Here is an 18,347-nt window from a genome sequence, read left to right as displayed (position 1 = left end):
GTTGCTTATGTCTTACATTTTTGGATAATAACTTACACCTTTGGTAAAATAAAATCATAATTTCAATCATTTGCCGTTCATTGCTTTCTTTATAAACTTTATTTATTTAAACTTTTACAACATCATGTTCTTCTAACCATACAGACAAGATTATTAGTTTGTACACAAATTCATTCAAACAAAATGTAGACATTCTTCACACATTACTTAGAAAAGCAGTGTTCATGTTAGTCTGGATGAGAGTTCTGGTCCAAATGAGCGATGGAATATGGTTTTGGAAAACCAGTCTTCAAGCTAGTTTGTAGCTGCAGGGCGTCCATCTCTCCAGTAGTTCTCATAGGTGTCCCGGAACATGTTCTTGCAGGATATTCTAGCTTTGAGTTTAGAGCAGATGAGGAAGGAACCGCCCATCTTCCGGTGGAGAGAGTACGTCTCCTCGGGGGGCGGCGTTAGTCGCTCCCTCAGCATCACAGGGATGAGGCCGTGGATACGCTCTGTGGTGCTCTGAGCTCCAAAGTCAAAGGGCTGCTCGGAAGAGAAAGCCTCTCCGAGGATCATCACCGCATCCACGTGGGCATTCTCCATCACCTTAGTTTAGGAAGCAAAAGTTCTACATTATACACTTAGTCACTTTCCAAACTTAAGGTAACAAAATCTTCCTGCCAGCATCTCTAAAATGTAATTCCGTCAAATAATGTATTTGAATAGTATGGTATGTTGAAGAAAATGACGAAGAATGTTAGTGTAGCAAGTTTAGCAATAAAAATAGTATAAAAGTCAATTATATACACTATACCATGACATTTTATATCATAGTACAAAATATGATAAAAATGACATAGTATGTTGTAAAAAATAAATAAACAAGATCAGGGTATGTTCATGAAAAATGTAATAAAAAGTCATAGTGTGTCAAATTTCTTTAAATATTCTATACGATTTTATAGTATATCAAAAAAAGCCATTAAGGATGTCATAGTATTGTATGCATGTTGTGATTACACAACGCTGTGGTTCATAGTGAAGAGGTTTGTCTTTATTACCTTTGACTCGTATCCTGTGAGGAACTTCATGTCTCTGGATCTCTGGAGGACGACTTCTCTGTCGTTATTAGCAGCTGCATTAATAATCTGATTTGAGAAATTAAAGTGAAAAACTGATTAAAATCTAATGCCTGCAGGAAAATAAAACATGTTATGCCTCTCGATTCCGGCTTTAAGTCATTTTAAGCCAACAGTATTGCTGACACCATGACAAAAATATATTGATATATATTTCATATACGTTTTTAGACATAAGGTGAGAAGTTTCTAATCAAAACAAATTCCCTTTCATGTTTTACCAAGATATTTTTTCATGTTATGTCATATTTTCTTGCCATTACTACATATCAAATGATCTTATTTTTATGAGAAACATTTGTCATAACATTATATGATGGATAAATTATACTTTCACCACATCTTATTACAAACATGAAATAAAACTCCTTATTTCTAAATAGAAAACCTTCTTTAAAAAAAAAAACCAATTTGGTATGTAGTCATTATGAGTGATGAGTCATAATAAAACAAGAAACTTTACACATTTCTACAACTTCTTACCTCGATGTAGGGGTCAGTGAAACTCTTATCAAATCCCCGTGTAGCTCCAAAATCCAACAGTGCAACCTGGAAACATGAAACAGAAAAACAGACTTCAGTGAAGAAGGGGGGGGGGGGGGGGGAAACGCCAAACGGACTAACAGTGAGCAAATGAAATGAGGGGATTGAGACAAAACGGACCTTGTGAGCTTGGGGATCAAAGAAGAAGTTGGACCAGTTTGGATCAGTCTGCATGTATCTGAACTCAAAAAGCTCTCTCAGGCACAACTTCAAGATTTGCTTACAAATCTAGCAGAAGCAGAAAGAAAATAGTGCTCCATGTATACAGTACAGCATTATTATGAACGCATGCAGCGCGTGTTAGGACGCTCAAATATTGTGCCGACATGACTCCGGGGTTTTAAAAAAAAAGGTCTCTGCATACGGCACATCACCTTGAACCCTTCCAAAGTGGTCGACGTATTGGCTAGTGCACAGGTCTGGATTCGTACCTCATTCCTGAGCTCCTGGGAGAGGTCGCTGGCCTTGTCCAGAGGGAAACCGGGCACCAGCGTTGTGGTGAGGACGTGCGGGCCGCTCAGCTCGTCAATCACATCAGGCACGTAGAAGTACGGGTGATCCTTCAGCAGCTCTCTGACACACAAACGGCAGCAACACAGCAATAAGAAATACATCGCCGTCATCGACTCTGCTCTTAAAATGAATATTTGGGGAAAATACGCTTATTCGCTTTCTCTCCTTCAAATGTTAGATGAGAAGTACGATATCACGCTAATGTTTGTAGGAGAAATATGAAGTAAATGCCAGCAGCTGGTTAGCTTAGCATAAAGACAGGAAACTGGGGGGAAAAGTTAGCCTGGCTCTGTTTAAAGTCTGTATGCTAAGCTAACTGAACGCTAGTGTCATATTCTTTCAGACAGACAACAGAATGTAGCCAATGTTCTCATCCAAGTCTTCACAATAATGCAATTAAGCACATTTCCAAGAACGTCAAACCTTTAATGCAGTGTTTCTTGATTAGAGCCTGATTGGACATTTTAATTAAAATACTGACCAGCTGTCACCAGCTATAAACAGCACAGGACCCCTACATGGTGTCATGAGATAAACCAATTGCCCACTTTGGTAAAGTAATGCAGAGTTATTCTTTAAGCAATCCGAGAGGATAAAACGATTTTGATTGAACTGCTCACAGAAAAGCGTTGCTTCATATTTACGGGTTCAAAGGCAAAAAACGGTTCTAAGGACTCGTTTACGGTTGTAAACGAATACACTATGAACTGAATTCCCAAAGTCAGTGTGTGCACAAAGAACAAGTGTGAACAACGTACTGGAATTTTTTGGCACATTTGGCCTCTCTTATGTAATCACACTCCAGCGCCAGCTCCCGGCTCATGACCTCAATGAGGTGCTCAGGAAACAGACCTGTGAAGGAGGGCAAATGTTAGAAAGCGCCTGATGTGGGAGTGTATGTTGACGAGGTTAGCAACACCAGACAATAGCAGCCGTTATCATGAATATGATAAAAAGCTCTCCAACAATGTTACCTTTAGGCAGCACGTTGCTCAAACTCAGAGCAGTCATGATATTATTCACGTCACTGTTGATACTCTTGGCGACTCCAGGGTACTGAGAGAGCAGATTTCATTGTGCGATTTCTTTCTTTTTGCTGCATTTTGTAATAGTTTGCTTCTGTGTTTTAACGCTCCTCTCACCTGAATCTTCATGGCGACCTCTCGGCCGTCCTTCAATCTCGCTAAATGCACCTGACCGATGGACGCCGCCGCAAACGGCTTCTCCTCAAAGTACTCCAGCTTGTCTCTCCAGTTGGGGCCGAGGTCACTGCCGATGGCTTTCTGCAGAGAGAAGATAAAACCCGTCTCATCTATGAATTTGAGTTTAGTGAGTTTGTGTTGTTTATTACGGCTCTCCGAACTGTACCATCATCTGTTTAGGGGGCATGAAGTCCGCACTCTGTCGAACACGCTCGAAGATTTTGGCCAGCTGAGGGTTAATGAAGGCGTCATCTGAGAGACGAACAGAGTGAAAACTAACCATTATGCAAGCTCTTGTGTTATTACAGTCAACAGTGATCAGCATCTGTTTTTTCTGAAAAGGTAAATCCCTGAAAATCTTTCAAAAACAGAAAAATGTTCTGTAGCTGGAAGTGTCTTGGTCATTTTGTACGGTGCAAGTGAAAATATAAGAGCATTAGTTCGAATAATGGAAAGTTTGGTAGCTGTTCTGATCAATTACATCACATAATCGGCACAATATCAACATGGACGAGAAGCTCTTAAAGTGTAAATTATTTGAACACCTAGAAATAAAACTGACTGTAATATGTCACAATTTCCTATTCAAACGATTAATCAATAATTGTTACTTAATACTGAAAATGACTGACAGCCTATTACTAAAGAGATAAAGCAGCAGCACGCACCGATAAAAGGTTCTTATTTTTTTGGGGGAAAAAACTAACTTATTTCAGGTAGGTTACAGCCTTATCGGTCCAAAAAGTCATCACTTTATCCTATTATGACATTTGTGAAAATTGGTATATGATTTTTTGAGTTATAGCCAAAAATACATTTAGTTAAGTCACAGTGATCACCAAATTCTAATCAGTTCATCCTTGAGACCAAGTGGACTCGCCGGAATAAGTCATAAAAAAAAAAAAAAAAATCACGAGTTGTGTAAAAATGTCATAGTTTAGTAGGTCATAAAACATTCATTAAAGTCTTATTTCTAATTCTAATAAATGAACATCTAAGTATGCAATATCATTTTATCGTGTAGTATTTAAACAAAAGTCATAAAAAAATAAATAGGATAATAGGTCATATAGAAGTCATAATATAGTAGGTCATAAAACATGTCATGGTATTGCCTCTATGGGAGGAGGGCCAACTTTGAATGGTTTGTAAACAAACGCCAACAGACACTGTGCATAGTGCACCTTCAACTTTACAAATACATTTAGTAGAGTAAGAAGAACAATAGTTGCCTCTGAAATGTAGTGGAGTACAAGGAAAAAGTAGCAGAAAATGGAAATATTGAAGTAAAGTACAAGTACCTAAAACTGTACCAACTGAAGTTTCTTTCCACCAGAGGTGACTCGACTGTAATGATAATACACGAGAGAACAAACTAGAGCGCACGATGACTCTGTATGAATCCAGCTGTATAAAGTGTCAGTTGAGCCTCGGTAAGCCGACAATAGCTCGGCTGGAATGGTACTTATTGTGTCCAGCTCGCCCCGGTGCTTATTTTAGGTGATGACATTTCCCTCTCGGTAAAGGGATTCGGTTTGTTGTCAGAAACATGACGAAGTCTTGTTGGGGAAGCTGCAGCACCCGTTTGCTGTCTGTGTTTGGTGAAAGCTGAACCTTTACAGGCACACTGACACACATTCACTGTGAACAACATACTGTAGCAGTGTGTGACATCGGTTTGGAACGAGTCAGCGAAGATCACTTTCTGAATACGAGACATTTTCGATGACTCCTCACCTTGAATGCTGAGCATCTGTCCAATTTTGAGAGCAGCACCTCGGACTTTGCAAAGTGTCCGGACAATTCTTTGAGCGTTGGCTTCAGAGAGGAAGGCACTCGTGTCCAGAACGGATTTTTTATCACCTTAAAAAAAAAAAAAAAAATCTTCAAATAAGATTGTTACTTCTTATATTTTTGAAATTCATCTACTTCAATCTAATAGTAACGGTTATATACACCATTATCTATTATCACAGGAACTTCACATAAAATATATTGTTCATTATCTCAAATTTGAAGTTACTTCTGTCCCTTTTTTAAAATGTTATGAAAGATAAAACGTAGACAGTTACTTTAGAGTAACGTCTACAGCCTCGACAAGAAGAGTGACCACGGTGGCCTTTCTAGTCCTCTCATTACCTTTCCCTCCTTGTTTGGGTTTTAAACTCTTCTTGGCCACTTCAGCCATCGCCCCAATGCCGAGTCCAACCGCCAGACCTGCAAAAAGAAAAGAACATCTAAATAAAAGGTGACTAATAAACCAACTCTGTTGTTGTTCACTGACCTGTATTCAACACAAGCGCATAATCCAACTTTAAGCACAATCGAACCAGAGTGTATTTCACCAGTGTGACCGAGGGTACGCCCTCCGCGAGTAAGCCTTGATACTAACATAGAACACTAATGAAACGTATTGTCTGCTACTTAAATCCATGCTCCTCTTTATAACCGCGCTATTTGAAAATGACCTCCACTAAGCGTATTCCACCGATGTGTCTGACAGTGACTAACGGTGACTTGGGTGCGTTTTTCAGAGGGGGATTTAGGGATTTGGGGGCCCCCCTCTGCCAGGAATATGTAGTACTACAGTACAATGTTTTCCTTTGAAGTACACAGAAGTGAAGTAGAATACAGTTGAGTTGCATACATTTTTAAGTGCTTCGGGGTTCTTTTGAGATTTATTTTGGGGTACAATGACTTAGAATAGTAACATAATTCAATATTCTTTTTATCTTAACATAATACATCTATAAATGTTAGGGGCGCTTTTAGTTGGGGCTCAGCTCTACTACAACATGATTCACAAACTTTGATTGTTATAAATGCCCAGTGTTACCGTTACCAACGCCCTCCTCTGCATCTGATAACAGCAATCAGTAACCGGAGGTGGGTTAGATTTCTCAGGGCCACACTCGGAGCCTTTGAGAGTTCAGGGGCCATTTACGTCCGTGACAGAAGAGGAATAAACAACGGAAGCTAAACGACTAAGTGTGACGCTCTTTAGATGACAACACGTTTTACACCAGCTGGATTCTCAGTCAGGACTCTGGCACGTCCCCGAAACATTTCCTCAAGCTATTGATTTCAAAGTGAGGTCAACATTAAGTTAGTAAAGAAACAGAGCGAGACGAGTAAAGAGAGAGAGAGAAGGGCTCCAACAAATGTTTTTTTTTTCCACGCACGTTTACGCGTTGCTGAAGGGTTTATTGGCAGAAGTTCTACTTATTTACATTCACTAGAGTTTCTTCTCTGAGGACTACAATGATATTAATGTCACTTTTCTTTCAAAAAACATCTACCAGAATGCCAATAAAACACACATACCTCCAAAATTCATCAGCCTTCCTATCCGTGTGACGGGCACCTTCCTCTCTCTGGCTCTGTCGCTGAGCTGAAATACAAGAAAAGCACTAAACTCAAAAGGACAAAAGACAAATAAAACCCAGAAAAAGGCCTACATGTCAACATCATTCAACCACTGATATATAAAAGTGTTAAGAGTGGATACCACTTGCTTATGTTGCTTGATGTCGGTTTTCTTGGCGTTTCCTGCTTTATCACCGTCCTCTGGCGTCAGATGGCCCACTGTGGAGTTGTCCTGGTTAAACAACCTTGTATGGCCAGAGAACAGCTGGCGGGACCAGTACCCGTGGTACCTCATGTGCTTAGTGCCGGGTCGTCCACCGCATGTCGCCTGTCTGGCGTTGACGCTTCCTGTGAAACACGCACTGAAACAAGCCCCAACAGTGGAATATCTGTGCCGCTGTGCTGCCGAGGCTCTGAGGACGCAGACTTCTCGTGGTTTGTTGAATGTCTCCTGGACGGGAAAACATGATTCATACGAGTAGGTGTTAAAGGAACCAGTTCAACATTTTGGGAAATAGGTTTATTCACTTTCCCAGAGTTAGATGAGGAAATGGTTATACTCTGTACAAAAACAAAAGTGTAAAAGTGACAAAAATGATGCCGTTAACGTTGAAGTGTTCCTTAAAAAGGTCACTAGATTATAAAAATTGTTGCTGATTAATCCGTTAGTGTTGATCCACTAATCTCAGGTCGAGAGTACTTTTTGGATTCTGGAGGAAATAAAGTAGCCGACAACTTGAACTCTTCCAGTTTAATCCGGCCATGACAACACGACACAGATTTTTGGACACGATTGAAATTTGAGGAAGGTTAGGAATTCATTCAAAGGGCGGCAATCAGTAAAATATGGAAGTAACAGTTTCCTGATTTTTAGCTGCATTTCATTGTAAATTCAGGAGTTACAAGGTGTTGAATTGGGAAATAAAATAAGACAAAAGAATTGTTCTGAAAAATAATGACAACATTTTTCTCCTTTTCACTCTTTGGTGAAATATGGGACAGTTTACCCCTTCATGCCTTTATTAATCATTCAAATAAAACTAATGAGAAAAGTTTAAATGGTAAAATCACTAGCACTAGTTGGACGAGGGGTCACAAGTAGACGCTACATTTTAAGAGGTCAAAGTCAAAAAAGGTGGAGAACCACGAGTCCCAATGTTGTTTTGGAAGCTTTACTGCCAAGCTAAGTATAAACTGCACAATTGTATGATGTTTTTTTGGCTATAGAACGGACTTTATAAATCCTCTCGACTGTCTTCTACTCCAGCACGGTCCGCCTCACAGCCCTGCTCACTATTGTTGGTGTTGATGAGGTGATAATGGCAGGAACTGACTCAGGGAGGTATCTGGGTTGCATGTTTGTGAAACTCTATCCGGCTTTGCGGCTGCATGACGGACAAATCACAGCTGACTTTCTCACCCTCGCTGATCCGGCAGCATGATGGAAGTTTACCAGCCTCTGGTACCCGGTGCCGTGCAGGCCCCCTGGTGAGGCTCTGCAGGCCGCCTGCTTCATCCAGGTCAGACCCCTCCAGACCACCATGTCACCCGTCATGGCGCTGATGTTCAGACCTGAAGACGGGAATAACAGAGTCTCTGCAACAGGTTGCTTCTAGGCTGTGAGGTGAGTTGAGGAGTTCATTAGAGTCTGATCATCAGGTTACTTGTAGAATGACTCCAAATCCACAGCATGCTTGAAAAAACACCCTAATCAAACACTGATAAAAGTGCAATATTAACTTGGTTGTGTGTGATAAGAGAGCAGAAAGACAAAAAACATGCACACTGGAAGGTTTTTAGAAACAAATAGGATACATTAAACAATGATTTAAATGATTTCCACACTGAAAAAAAGAATAAAAGTGACAAAGAGGAGACATTTAATTTACACAACAACTTTAAAAATGATAAATTCGGAAATTTTACTTTTACTCAGACTTTTAAAATGAGTAAAAGTGACAAAGAAGGAACTTAACTCACCAACAGATCCCTCTTAGCTCCACGAGCAAGCAGTGAGCATCGTACCACTGCAGCACGAGCCGCCGTTCACCTTGATTTGACTTGTCACGACTTCTCGAGAACACCTCAACTCAACGCAGCAAGGCTCGCGACACGCTGAAGGACACGCACGTTTCCCTCGAGACGAAGTTCAACAAACAAACTGGCCAATGAGGCAAAGTTCAGGCGCTCGATCCGGGTATGAACAGACCTGCGCACTGGTTCCGCAAACTGTCGTTAACGCCTCAGGAAGTGTGTGTTGGCTGACGTTGCGCAAAGGGCAGTGCGTGAACTGCACACATGCTGCGTTCACGAGCAAATAACCTTATTTTTTATTTTTCAGTGGACACATACCAGTTCACTTTAGTTAAAATTATAATCCGCGTTTATGTAAAAATAGAAAAAAAAGAAGAAAATAGAAGTAGATTAACCAAAACTATACATTTCTTTAAAAAATAATAGAAGTTTAATGCTAAAAATATTTATGATTTATAATTGTAGAAATACAAGTCATATGGACAGCAATAGCTTTAAGTACCTTGCATTTATGCCAGTAAATTACACATGTGCAGTTCTTTGTGAAACCTAATACAAATTAATTAAAACGAATTTAAATATGTTAACTTTATTTAATTTTAAATAATTATGTTCAATTGTTTAAATATGAAACTGTTTATGGTTTGAATTTAATTTTGCAATAAATATAATCTGGGAACAAAGTTAAACTAGCTCATACATGTTATTGTGGAAATGCAGTAGAATTCAAGTATTGCGAGAGTTAAAGACGTATAATAAATAATTAAGTATATTATTATATTAAGCACGACTTACTGCTTCTACTTTGTCTTTTGAGAGCTGATACAGATATTTAAGACAATACTTGCCAGAAGTTGATACGTGGCGCTGTGTCAATGTGTTTGATGGACTTCTAAAGTTTCAAGTTATTTAATAATAAATGCACAACAATTATAAAAACAGTTGTCAACAAAAATATTGGCTCTCAAGCTCCCTCCAGTGATGCTAATTAAATAAGTATATAAAAAGAACCCAGTTTTTAACTATTGTCAGATTGGAAATTACCCTAACTCAGCTCTAAGAAGATTCTATGGGATTAACACTTTCCATAAAACAAATTAAAATGAGTTTTAGCAGCAGTGAAACACATCTTAAGCACCGAACAGTAGGGTGAAACTCTGAGCTCAAAGGTGAGATTTTATGAGGAGCACTTGAAGGCAACAATACCCCATCCAGCTGTGAACTGCCACTGATCCATTCATTAGAGTTTAGCTACAGCAGCTGATGTTAAATCAATGACGAATCACCTTTTAACTATAGAGAATGTGCAGCAACATTCACGTAAATAGCACAAGTGACCAGTGAAATGATTAACTTAATGATATCACTGCTCTGTTTACATCTGTTGATAGGAAATATAAAAAATAACACAAGTGGCATATCATGATTATTCACTTTACAATGATATGAATGTTTAAATGAGGACGGATGTCAGCTGTTGTTTTTGTAACATGTTTATGAAATATGCATGTTTCAAATGTATCACACACATGAAAAATATCCAACATGTGTGTTAAATTGTTACCTTATCTTCCTTTATTGGAGAATAAATGGAGATAAATAAATAGCTTTCAGCACTCAAGTAAGGTTATATAGTTCACATGAAGGTGAACAATCAGGACAATCAGACTACCACATTAAAATACTGATGAAATAAACTTTTAAGGCTCTGTCAGGGTCTGATGGCAGACTTTATCTTTGGGAAAAGTCGGAGAGCGTTCTGTGTCGTCACCTCCATCACCTCCTGCAGCGACACTCCTTTGATCTTACTGATGTACTCGGCAGAGACACAGATGTTTTTTGGCTCATTTCTCACCTGCATTCAGGACACAGAACAAGAACAATAAGACATATGTGTGTGAATAAAACTTATTATATTTTAATGATTAAGGAGAATGTAGTTTGATTGCAAATATGTATATAAAATAAAAAGCTTAATATTGCAAATATCTGAAATGAGTAAAAAAAAACATTTGACCTGTTTTTCTGGACCAAGAGCAGGTGAATCTGTTTCTAGGCAGATGTTCTCTAACGGCAACTGTTTCACGAGTTTCTGCTTCTTGGTGGAAAACACACAAAATAACCATCATCAATCATTAACATTCAATGTGATAAAGTCAAACAAGCCAACGTGTCAGTGCCGCCTGATGAGACCGTGTACGTAGTTTAGCTGCTCATATACACAAACGACAAAGACATTCATTCAATTTGCAACAGTGTCAAATTTCACATTAAATGTGCTTATTTACACAGAAATTACAAATAAGAATATGTATGAGTCAGTAAACAGAATGCTTGTTGGAACAGGTTGTGATACAGAGTACATGTAACCAGACCAGGTGCTCTGTTGTACCTGATCACTGCGTATGATGGATGGTGGGATAGAGAAGAAATATCCAGCCTTCACTCCCTCCATGGCGACAGATGGCTTCCCATCAAAAGCATGAAGCAGGGCTTTTTCGACACCTAGCGACATTTTAGAGGAACTGCAGTTAACTTCTAAACCACTCAAGTAAACACAAGAGAGTCTAAACGTTAATGTTTACCGTGCTCCTTCAGGAGCTGGATGGTGGGTCTTCCTGCAGACCGTGAATGAACATTCCTAGAATTAAATAAACATACAAATATTATGTTTGTTAGAGGACATATTATGTATTTTATGTTACTGCATAGGTCTTTAAAAAGTCTTTTGATGAAAAACCTCTGCACATTTGATCAAATTCAGGGAACGCCACTAATAGTTGTTTGTTCATATGTATTAAATGAATTCTTTAAGTCAAGGATTGTGTGCGAGTGGATTTCTTAAATGAAAATATTGTCAGGAAACACGGCACTGATTAGACGACGTTATGACATGAAGTACCTGATGAAGACGTAATGATACTCATAAATGTTTTTGTGAGAGCATCTAATCAGTGTACGGGCGCCTTTTTATTTTTATTGCTTTTGCCTTTTCACCGGATATAATGTTGACAGACACTAACTTGTTGAACTGAAATTAAAATTGTACATCTTCTACAGTAAGACTCACAGAGGGAGATCCAGTTCCTTGGCTATCTGTGCCTGACGAATGAGGACCTGCCTCTGGCTGTCTTTATCAGTCTCACCGCTGACATATCTGGGTGTAAAATCCAAACCAACCTAAAGCAACAGATGGAAAAAGAGTTAATGGTTAACACAAAAGAAAGCCGGGACAGCAAACAGCTGTTCAATTAAGTCACACCAGAGATTCTGATTATTACCTCCCCAATGGCCACAAGGTGGTCTTTGTATTTCTCTATTATGGGTAGAGCTGCATCTAGATCCTGCAGAGAAAAACATCCTTTATTCCTTCACTATAACGTGACAACTACTGAAATTCACCCAAATGACTAAAAAACATATTTTCTCACTGACCCCTTGTGGAATTGTTCAGGTTTTTTAGATATCTGTCACTGAGATTACTGCTACCATCCCAACACTGTGGGTGTGATTGGACTTGTGTTTGCGCTGCACATTGAAAATGACGTTTAGCAAAATGTCAGCAGCAGCAACACGTCTTTCCAGGAACAATGTGGCTCTGGAGCAGTTTTCATTGGAGCTACTTACTATAACTTCCTAAAGAAAGAGAATAATGAGGATTCTGGAAGGAGGTGTTGCTGTATTTCAATGCTGTGAATACAATTATATTCAAACCACTGTCATTTATAAAGCCTCAAATCATGATTTGGGGCTTACAATAAAACTAATAGACCCTCTATTCAGATAAAGAACCTGTTCACATCTGACCTGTGTTGCAGGTCTTTCCCCTCGTTTCCTGTCATATCTATACTGTCGTTTTTAAGTTAGGGTAAAAAAAAAAAAAAAAGGACCTTCATTGTGTGTCCGTACTATTAGGTGAGTGAGGAAATATGTTTTCTTTGTAATCATTTGGGTGAGCTGACCCTTTAAACTCGAGCCCACCTGGAGAGAAGCCCCCCTCTGCTGCCCCGGGGAAACCTCTTGAACAGGATGGACTCCGAGGCAGGGAAAAATGAAACCTGGAAACCTAGAACAATAAAGTGAAAACGTCAGAACACAAAGAGACATGTGAAATTAAAACCATGTCACTCCAATACCTACCTTTGTGACAACTCAATAATCTTGTCAAATTCCCCAGCATGCTCGGCCACGGCTAACAGAGCCAACAACCCAGCCTTGGAAACAATAGAAGCAAATGTTAAAATCACAATAACTATTGTGGACAATATATGCTTCTCAGCGGACACGTGCTCACCTTTTTTGAATTCTCAACCACCTCCTCTATGTCCTGACAACGAAAAGAGAAACAAACACTTTAGAAGATATGTCATATATAAAAATCCTCTCGTGTCCTTTTAAAGTGCGAGCGTACCTTGTCAAAATCCCCCGCAGAGATATGACAGTGGCAGTCAACGTAGCCATGCATGGGTAACGTGTTTGTTCAAAACATTAACCTACTTCCGCAAAGTGAGGCGGAACGCGCATGCGTACAAACTCGAAGGAGCGCGCGATGTAGAACGCAGCTCTGCCCGGGGAAGAGGCGTTCCATTCCGTCTGATTGGTTGAACGGTTGAACCTCCTCGGTGTACCGACGTCGGTGAACAAATCAAGCATCCCCACTGTCATCAAGAAGTATTCCACATTACCAGCACCTGATGTTCAGCTTGTTCCTGTTATGCACTTTAGACTTATCATGTGATCTTTTTAAACATTATCCTTGAGCTTGTTCATGCACACACACGGTTCTCGAGATTGTTGTGATTTTTTTTTTACCTGAAATGGGAAGTTTAACAGTTTCTTTCCTGTTATCAATGCTGTTTATCGGCACCGGCGGAACAACAAAATACGAACCGAACTGGGAATCTATCGACTCCAGACCGCTGCCAGAGTGGTACGACCAGGCCAAGTTTGGCATCTTCATACACTGGGGGGTCTTCTCTGTCCCGAGCTTCGGCAGCGAGTGGTTCTGGTGAGCTTTGTTGGTTTTCTTGCATTTAACATTTTTCATGTTATGGTTTCAATTTGACAGAAAAGGGGAAGTTTAGGGAACTGCTGCTGATATCCAGATAATCATATAACACGATCACAGATTTGGGAATAGTAATTCATTTTCTGATCTGTAAAATTCATCCTAACTGGAAAATCCTGCATGAGCTGGTAGCTGGTAACCAGCGAGACCAGTTTCAGCTAAAGGTTTTTGACAACCCTCTCAGATTGTCATCAGTTACCAGCTTCTATTCTTACCATTTACCAGCTCCTATTACCACTTATTGTTACCAGCTAGCAGTTCCTAGTTGTTTATTAGTTTCAACTTCAAATGCCCTCGGGGTGATTAACCAGCATCATTTACTCTATTATAGCTGGATGCTTATTCATCATAAACTATGATTATCAACTTGGCTCTTGATCTATAAATGTTTTGTAATTGTGAATTTGGCTGCAGAACTTTTTTAACAAAACTCCCGGGTGTTGAGGGCTGATGATCCCGACCACTGCGGTGACTAATGTCACAGAGGGCCTCCTCGTGACATGCATTACATTGAAGAAAACACATTGCTCAACTTCATTAAGTGGCTCGTCTTCCTTCAGTCTGTTTTGTGTCTGTTTCCTGTTCCAGGAACTACTGGCAGGCTCAAAAAGCAAAGCCGTATGTTGACTTCATGAAGAAGAATTATCCTCCAGACTTCAAGTATCAGGACTTTGCGCCGCTGTTCACTGCTGAGTTCTTTGATGCCAAAGAGTGGACGGACATCTTTGCCTCATCGGGGGCCAAGTACATTGTCCTGACAACAAAACACCATGAAGGTACAGGACGGGATCGACATCCTGCCTTTATTCTTTTCTAGTTTAAGTTATTTTATGGTCAGATCATTTCAGAGCGCTTTATATTTTCAGGTTTCACACTCTGGGGCTCAAAGAACTCCTGGAACTGGAACGCAGTGGATGTTGGACCGAAGAGAGATCTGGTAGAGGAGGTGGCGAGTGCCCTCCGTGCTAACAGTGACCTGCATTTAGGGCTGTATCACTCTCTCTTTGAGTGGTTTAATCCGCTCTTTGAACAGGACGCTGCCAATGGCTTCAAGACAAACTACTTTCCAACCACTAAAACTCTGCCTGAGCTTTATGAGCTCATTGTCAAGTACAAACCGGAGGTGCTGTGGTCTGATGGGGACGGAGATGCACCTGACAAGTACTGGAACAGCACAGGGTTCTTAGCCTGGCTCTATAATGACAGGTAGTTATGAGTTCATACAGTGAGTGTATGTTTTATCAGATTTCATCTTTTACACAGCCAGCAGGATATTAACTTGTATGTTCTTCACAGTCCCGTGCGAGACACGGTGGTGACGAATGATCGCTGGGGCTATGGCTCCATCTGCAAACACGGCGGGTATTACACCTGCGCGGATCGCTACCAGCCAGGACACCTGCTCAAACACAAGTGGGAAAACTGCATGACCATCGACACAAAGTCCTGGGGTTACAGACGCAACGCTCCTCTCAGTGATTACCTCACCACCCAGCAGCTTGTAGCGGTGAGAGTTGAATACAGTTTTATTACGTAAAGATTGATTATTATTGAGGATTTAGCTTAAAGGGCCAGTGTGTAACATTTTGGGGATTCTATTAGTTGAAATGGAACATAATATTTATAATTAAGTTTTGAATTAGTGTATAATCACCTGAAACTAAGACTCCACGTTTCTACAGCAGTCCAGAATGGACAAACCAGACACTGGCTCGAGAGAGAACCTTTCATTTTTTTGTGTTACCTGAAGGCCACCGTAGTTCTGATACACTCTTCAAACTGTGGTAATATGAGCCGTAGAGTGCAAAACCGTAGTACCGCCAGCCGCCATCAGACTTCTGTTGCTCCTAAAGACGTGGTAAGTATTACAGTACGGTGTTGCCACGGATTTGCACTCAACAGCTCACGTTACCGCAATCTTGGAAAGGGAGGAGTGAGCGGAAAGGTATTCAGTTGTTTGCAATCTGTAACCTCACTACTAGATGCCACCAAATCCTACACACTGTCCCTTTAAAAACTATGAGTATGTTGATTGTTTTTGTTTTTGTTTTACAATTTTTCTTATTATGATCAATGACAAGAATGTCCAAAATCCAAAGATATTCAGTTTACTATATTACACAACAAAGAAAATGAACAGATATTTACATTGAAGAAGCTGTAACCTAAATGATTTTAATTCAAAATTGACTATGGAATTAGGATTGAGAGGATTCAGCGTCCTCTAGCTTTTAAAGAAGCTTTGTGCAGTAAAATTCTAATTTATAAAAATCCAACCCGGTGTTTCAGTCATTGGTGGAGACGGTGTCCTGTGGGGGAAACCTGCTGATGAACATCGGCCCGACACACGACGGAAGGATCGCTCCCATCTTTGAGGAGCGTCTGAGGCAGATGGGTCAGTGGCTGAAGGTCAACGGGGAGTCGATCTACAACACAACAGCATGGCGGGTTCAGAAGGACGCCGTCACTCCGACTGTCTGGTGGGTTTCTCTGGACTAGATAACTTTAGTGAAATACTGTTGATGATGTTTTCTAAGCTCATACAGAGGCCTGTACTATTATTGATAATTATATGTATGTAATTACAGGTACACCTTCAGACCACAGCAAAAGAGCATCTTTGCTCTTTTGCTGGAGTGGCCCAACAATGGATCTGTGATTCTGAATGAACCTGTGGTTACTCAAGGACAGACTCAGGTAAGACGAGAGCTTTGACGAGAGTAATTATTGTTACAATGTCACGACTGCTGAGGAACAACAAATTGCAGCACAGAAATGCCAAAGATATGTTTGAGGTCATCTATTAACCTCCATTACATACACTGTTTACCAATCAGTTTATTTATTAGCTGCAAGATTTCCCGGTTCAGTGTGTTACTTGGTTAATTCTTTAAAAAGCCATATTTAAGGGATCCTTATTAAAAAATATTTGTTCATGTTCTGTGTTGTTTCTTTAGTATCAGCTAAGATTAGACTTTGATTTAATTGGTATTTGAAGGCAGCCACTTGTGTGTTTTAAACTGGAGTCACCAATAGCACACTTCTTTTTGCTGATAGTCAATAATATCCGTTAGAGGTGACTATTTTAATGCCATATATTATGTATGTTTAGGACAGTAGAGCTCTCCAGCCTACCTCACAATAACGACGTTCTCTATGCAGAGTTAGCAGCCGCTTAATGCTATAACTATAACTCACTGTACTGTTCAGTGGTACAGAGGCTCCGGGTATACCGGTTTAGATAAAGAATTATTGTAGCACATAAGGCTACAAATAATTCTCATTTCCATTAACAATTTATCTATTATTATTTTCTCAATTAATTGATTCAAAAATAAGTAATGAAATAACAGGTACTAGTGAAAACTGTCTACCAGTTGAGTCTGCGTAAAAACCAAAATAGTTCAGTTTTCTATTAAATAAAATACAGAAATAGCAGCACTTGCTACACAAAATCGGAAAAGAAACAAACAATTGTATAGCTGGTTTTCCAGACTGTAGTGTCGCTGTGGTCAGTGAAGAACCTCCATCATATTAAAGGATCCCGTATTTAATTAAAGGCTCAATATAGTGGTCTAACGCTGCTGGAATGTCCAATAACCACACTGCATCCTGGGAAATGAGGTTGACATGTTCACAGAGCAACTCTCTCTATTCCTCTCGTTCTGTCAACGTTGTTCATGTGTTTCTTTTGTTCCAAAAAAAAAAGGTGGTGCTTGTCGGCCATGGGTCTCTGAAGTGGGAGCCTGTTAAGCCCAGCGGGCTGCGGGTTCTCCTCCCCCAGCTGTCCATCAACCAGATGCCTTGCCAGTGGGCCTGGACACTGAAGCTGACAGGTGCCACTTAAAGGGAAACCAGATCCACTCAAGAGGAACTGACGGAGCTGCAGGCCGAGAGAAGAACTCAACGTTGTACTGTATTGTTTAAACACTGAACACCGTAAATAAAATGTACTGTACTGAGTCGCACATATAAAAATGGTCTTTTTGAAATACTTAACATTAACACATGATCACTGGTTTTGATCTGGTTAACTTTTATGATAAAATTATTTTGTTCTAGCTCCAATGGTGGGATGTAATAAAGTACATTTGCTCAAGTACTGTACTTAAGTATAATTTTGAGGTACTTTACTTCAGTATTTCAATTTTATGCCACTTCATGCTTCTACTCCACTACATGTTGGAAGCCAATATTGTACTCTGTACTTCAAATGATTCATTATTCATGAATTCTAATTAGTTACTTTGCAGATTCAGTTTATTGATTACAAACTTTTACTTGTAGCAGTTTTTTTTTTACACTGTGGTGTTGCTACTTTTATTGGGAAATGTATTAGTAGCTTGGGGACATATAAGTAATTTTACATTGACCAATAGTATATGCATCATTCAACAATTGTTCTGCACTTTGGGATTATTTTAAGCCTAAATATTTGTATGTGATTGTCATGCAGTCTGTTTTACATGTGAGGATAAAATAAATGAAGCCTTCAAGCAC

General features: G+C 39.8%; 3 protein-coding genes across 5 annotated transcripts; 1 reads left to right on the top strand and 2 right to left on the bottom strand.

The window, feature by feature from the left end:
• Positions 1-6: 6 nt before the first annotated feature.
• Positions 7-8,956, bottom strand: coq8ab (coenzyme Q8A-b). 2 transcript variants are annotated; one of them, XM_079175028.1, is made up of 15 exons: positions 8,726-8,956; positions 8,166-8,317; positions 6,888-7,196; positions 6,704-6,770; positions 5,519-5,596; positions 5,117-5,242; positions 3,546-3,631; positions 3,320-3,460; positions 3,152-3,233; positions 2,936-3,029; positions 2,096-2,237; positions 1,785-1,892; positions 1,605-1,670; positions 1,044-1,130; positions 7-588 (listed from the first exon to the last, which is right to left on the bottom strand). In XM_079175028.1, exons 2-15 carry the CDS (start codon positions 8,298-8,300, stop codon positions 295-297), a joined length of 1,815 nt encoding a protein of 604 aa, XP_079031154.1. In that variant the 5' UTR covers positions 8,301-8,317; positions 8,726-8,956; the 3' UTR covers positions 7-294. The 2 variants fall into 2 exon arrangements, with proteins under 2 accessions (XP_079031154.1, XP_079031155.1); XM_079175029.1 differs by lacking the exon at positions 1,785-1,892.
• A 1,306-nt stretch (positions 8,957-10,262) lies between these two features.
• LOC306707550 (putative deoxyribonuclease TATDN3) lies at positions 10,263-13,269 on the bottom strand. Of its 2 annotated transcripts, none has more exons than XM_079175055.1 (10): positions 13,191-13,269; positions 13,074-13,106; positions 12,920-12,993; positions 12,761-12,845; positions 12,061-12,123; positions 11,850-11,959; positions 11,365-11,420; positions 11,172-11,284; positions 10,797-10,877; positions 10,263-10,634 (listed from the first exon to the last, which is right to left on the bottom strand). In XM_079175055.1, the coding sequence occupies exons 1-10, from the start codon at positions 13,242-13,244 to the stop codon at positions 10,491-10,493; spliced, it is 813 nt and encodes a 270-aa protein (XP_079031181.1). In that variant the 5' UTR covers positions 13,245-13,269; the 3' UTR covers positions 10,263-10,490. The 2 variants fall into 2 exon arrangements, with proteins under 2 accessions (XP_079031181.1, XP_079031182.1); XM_079175056.1 differs by having other exon boundaries at positions 10,797-10,874.
• Positions 13,270-13,480: 211 nt separating this feature from the next.
• Positions 13,481-18,347, top strand: fuca2 (alpha-L-fucosidase 2). Its single transcript, XM_079175095.1, has 7 exons — positions 13,481-13,787; positions 14,436-14,623; positions 14,714-15,053; positions 15,144-15,354; positions 16,137-16,327; positions 16,436-16,544; positions 17,557-18,347. The coding sequence occupies exons 1-7, from the start codon at positions 13,597-13,599 to the stop codon at positions 17,692-17,694; spliced, it is 1,368 nt and encodes a 455-aa protein (XP_079031221.1). The 5' UTR covers positions 13,481-13,596; the 3' UTR covers positions 17,695-18,347.

The sequence above is a fragment of the Pholis gunnellus genome (assembly GCF_910591455.1).
Source record: "Pholis gunnellus genome assembly, chromosome: 15".
Lineage (NCBI taxonomy): Eukaryota > Metazoa > Chordata > Actinopteri > Perciformes > Pholidae > Pholis > Pholis gunnellus.
The sequence above is the reverse complement of the archived record's forward strand: the minus strand, read 5'-3'. Positions and strand labels throughout refer to the sequence as shown.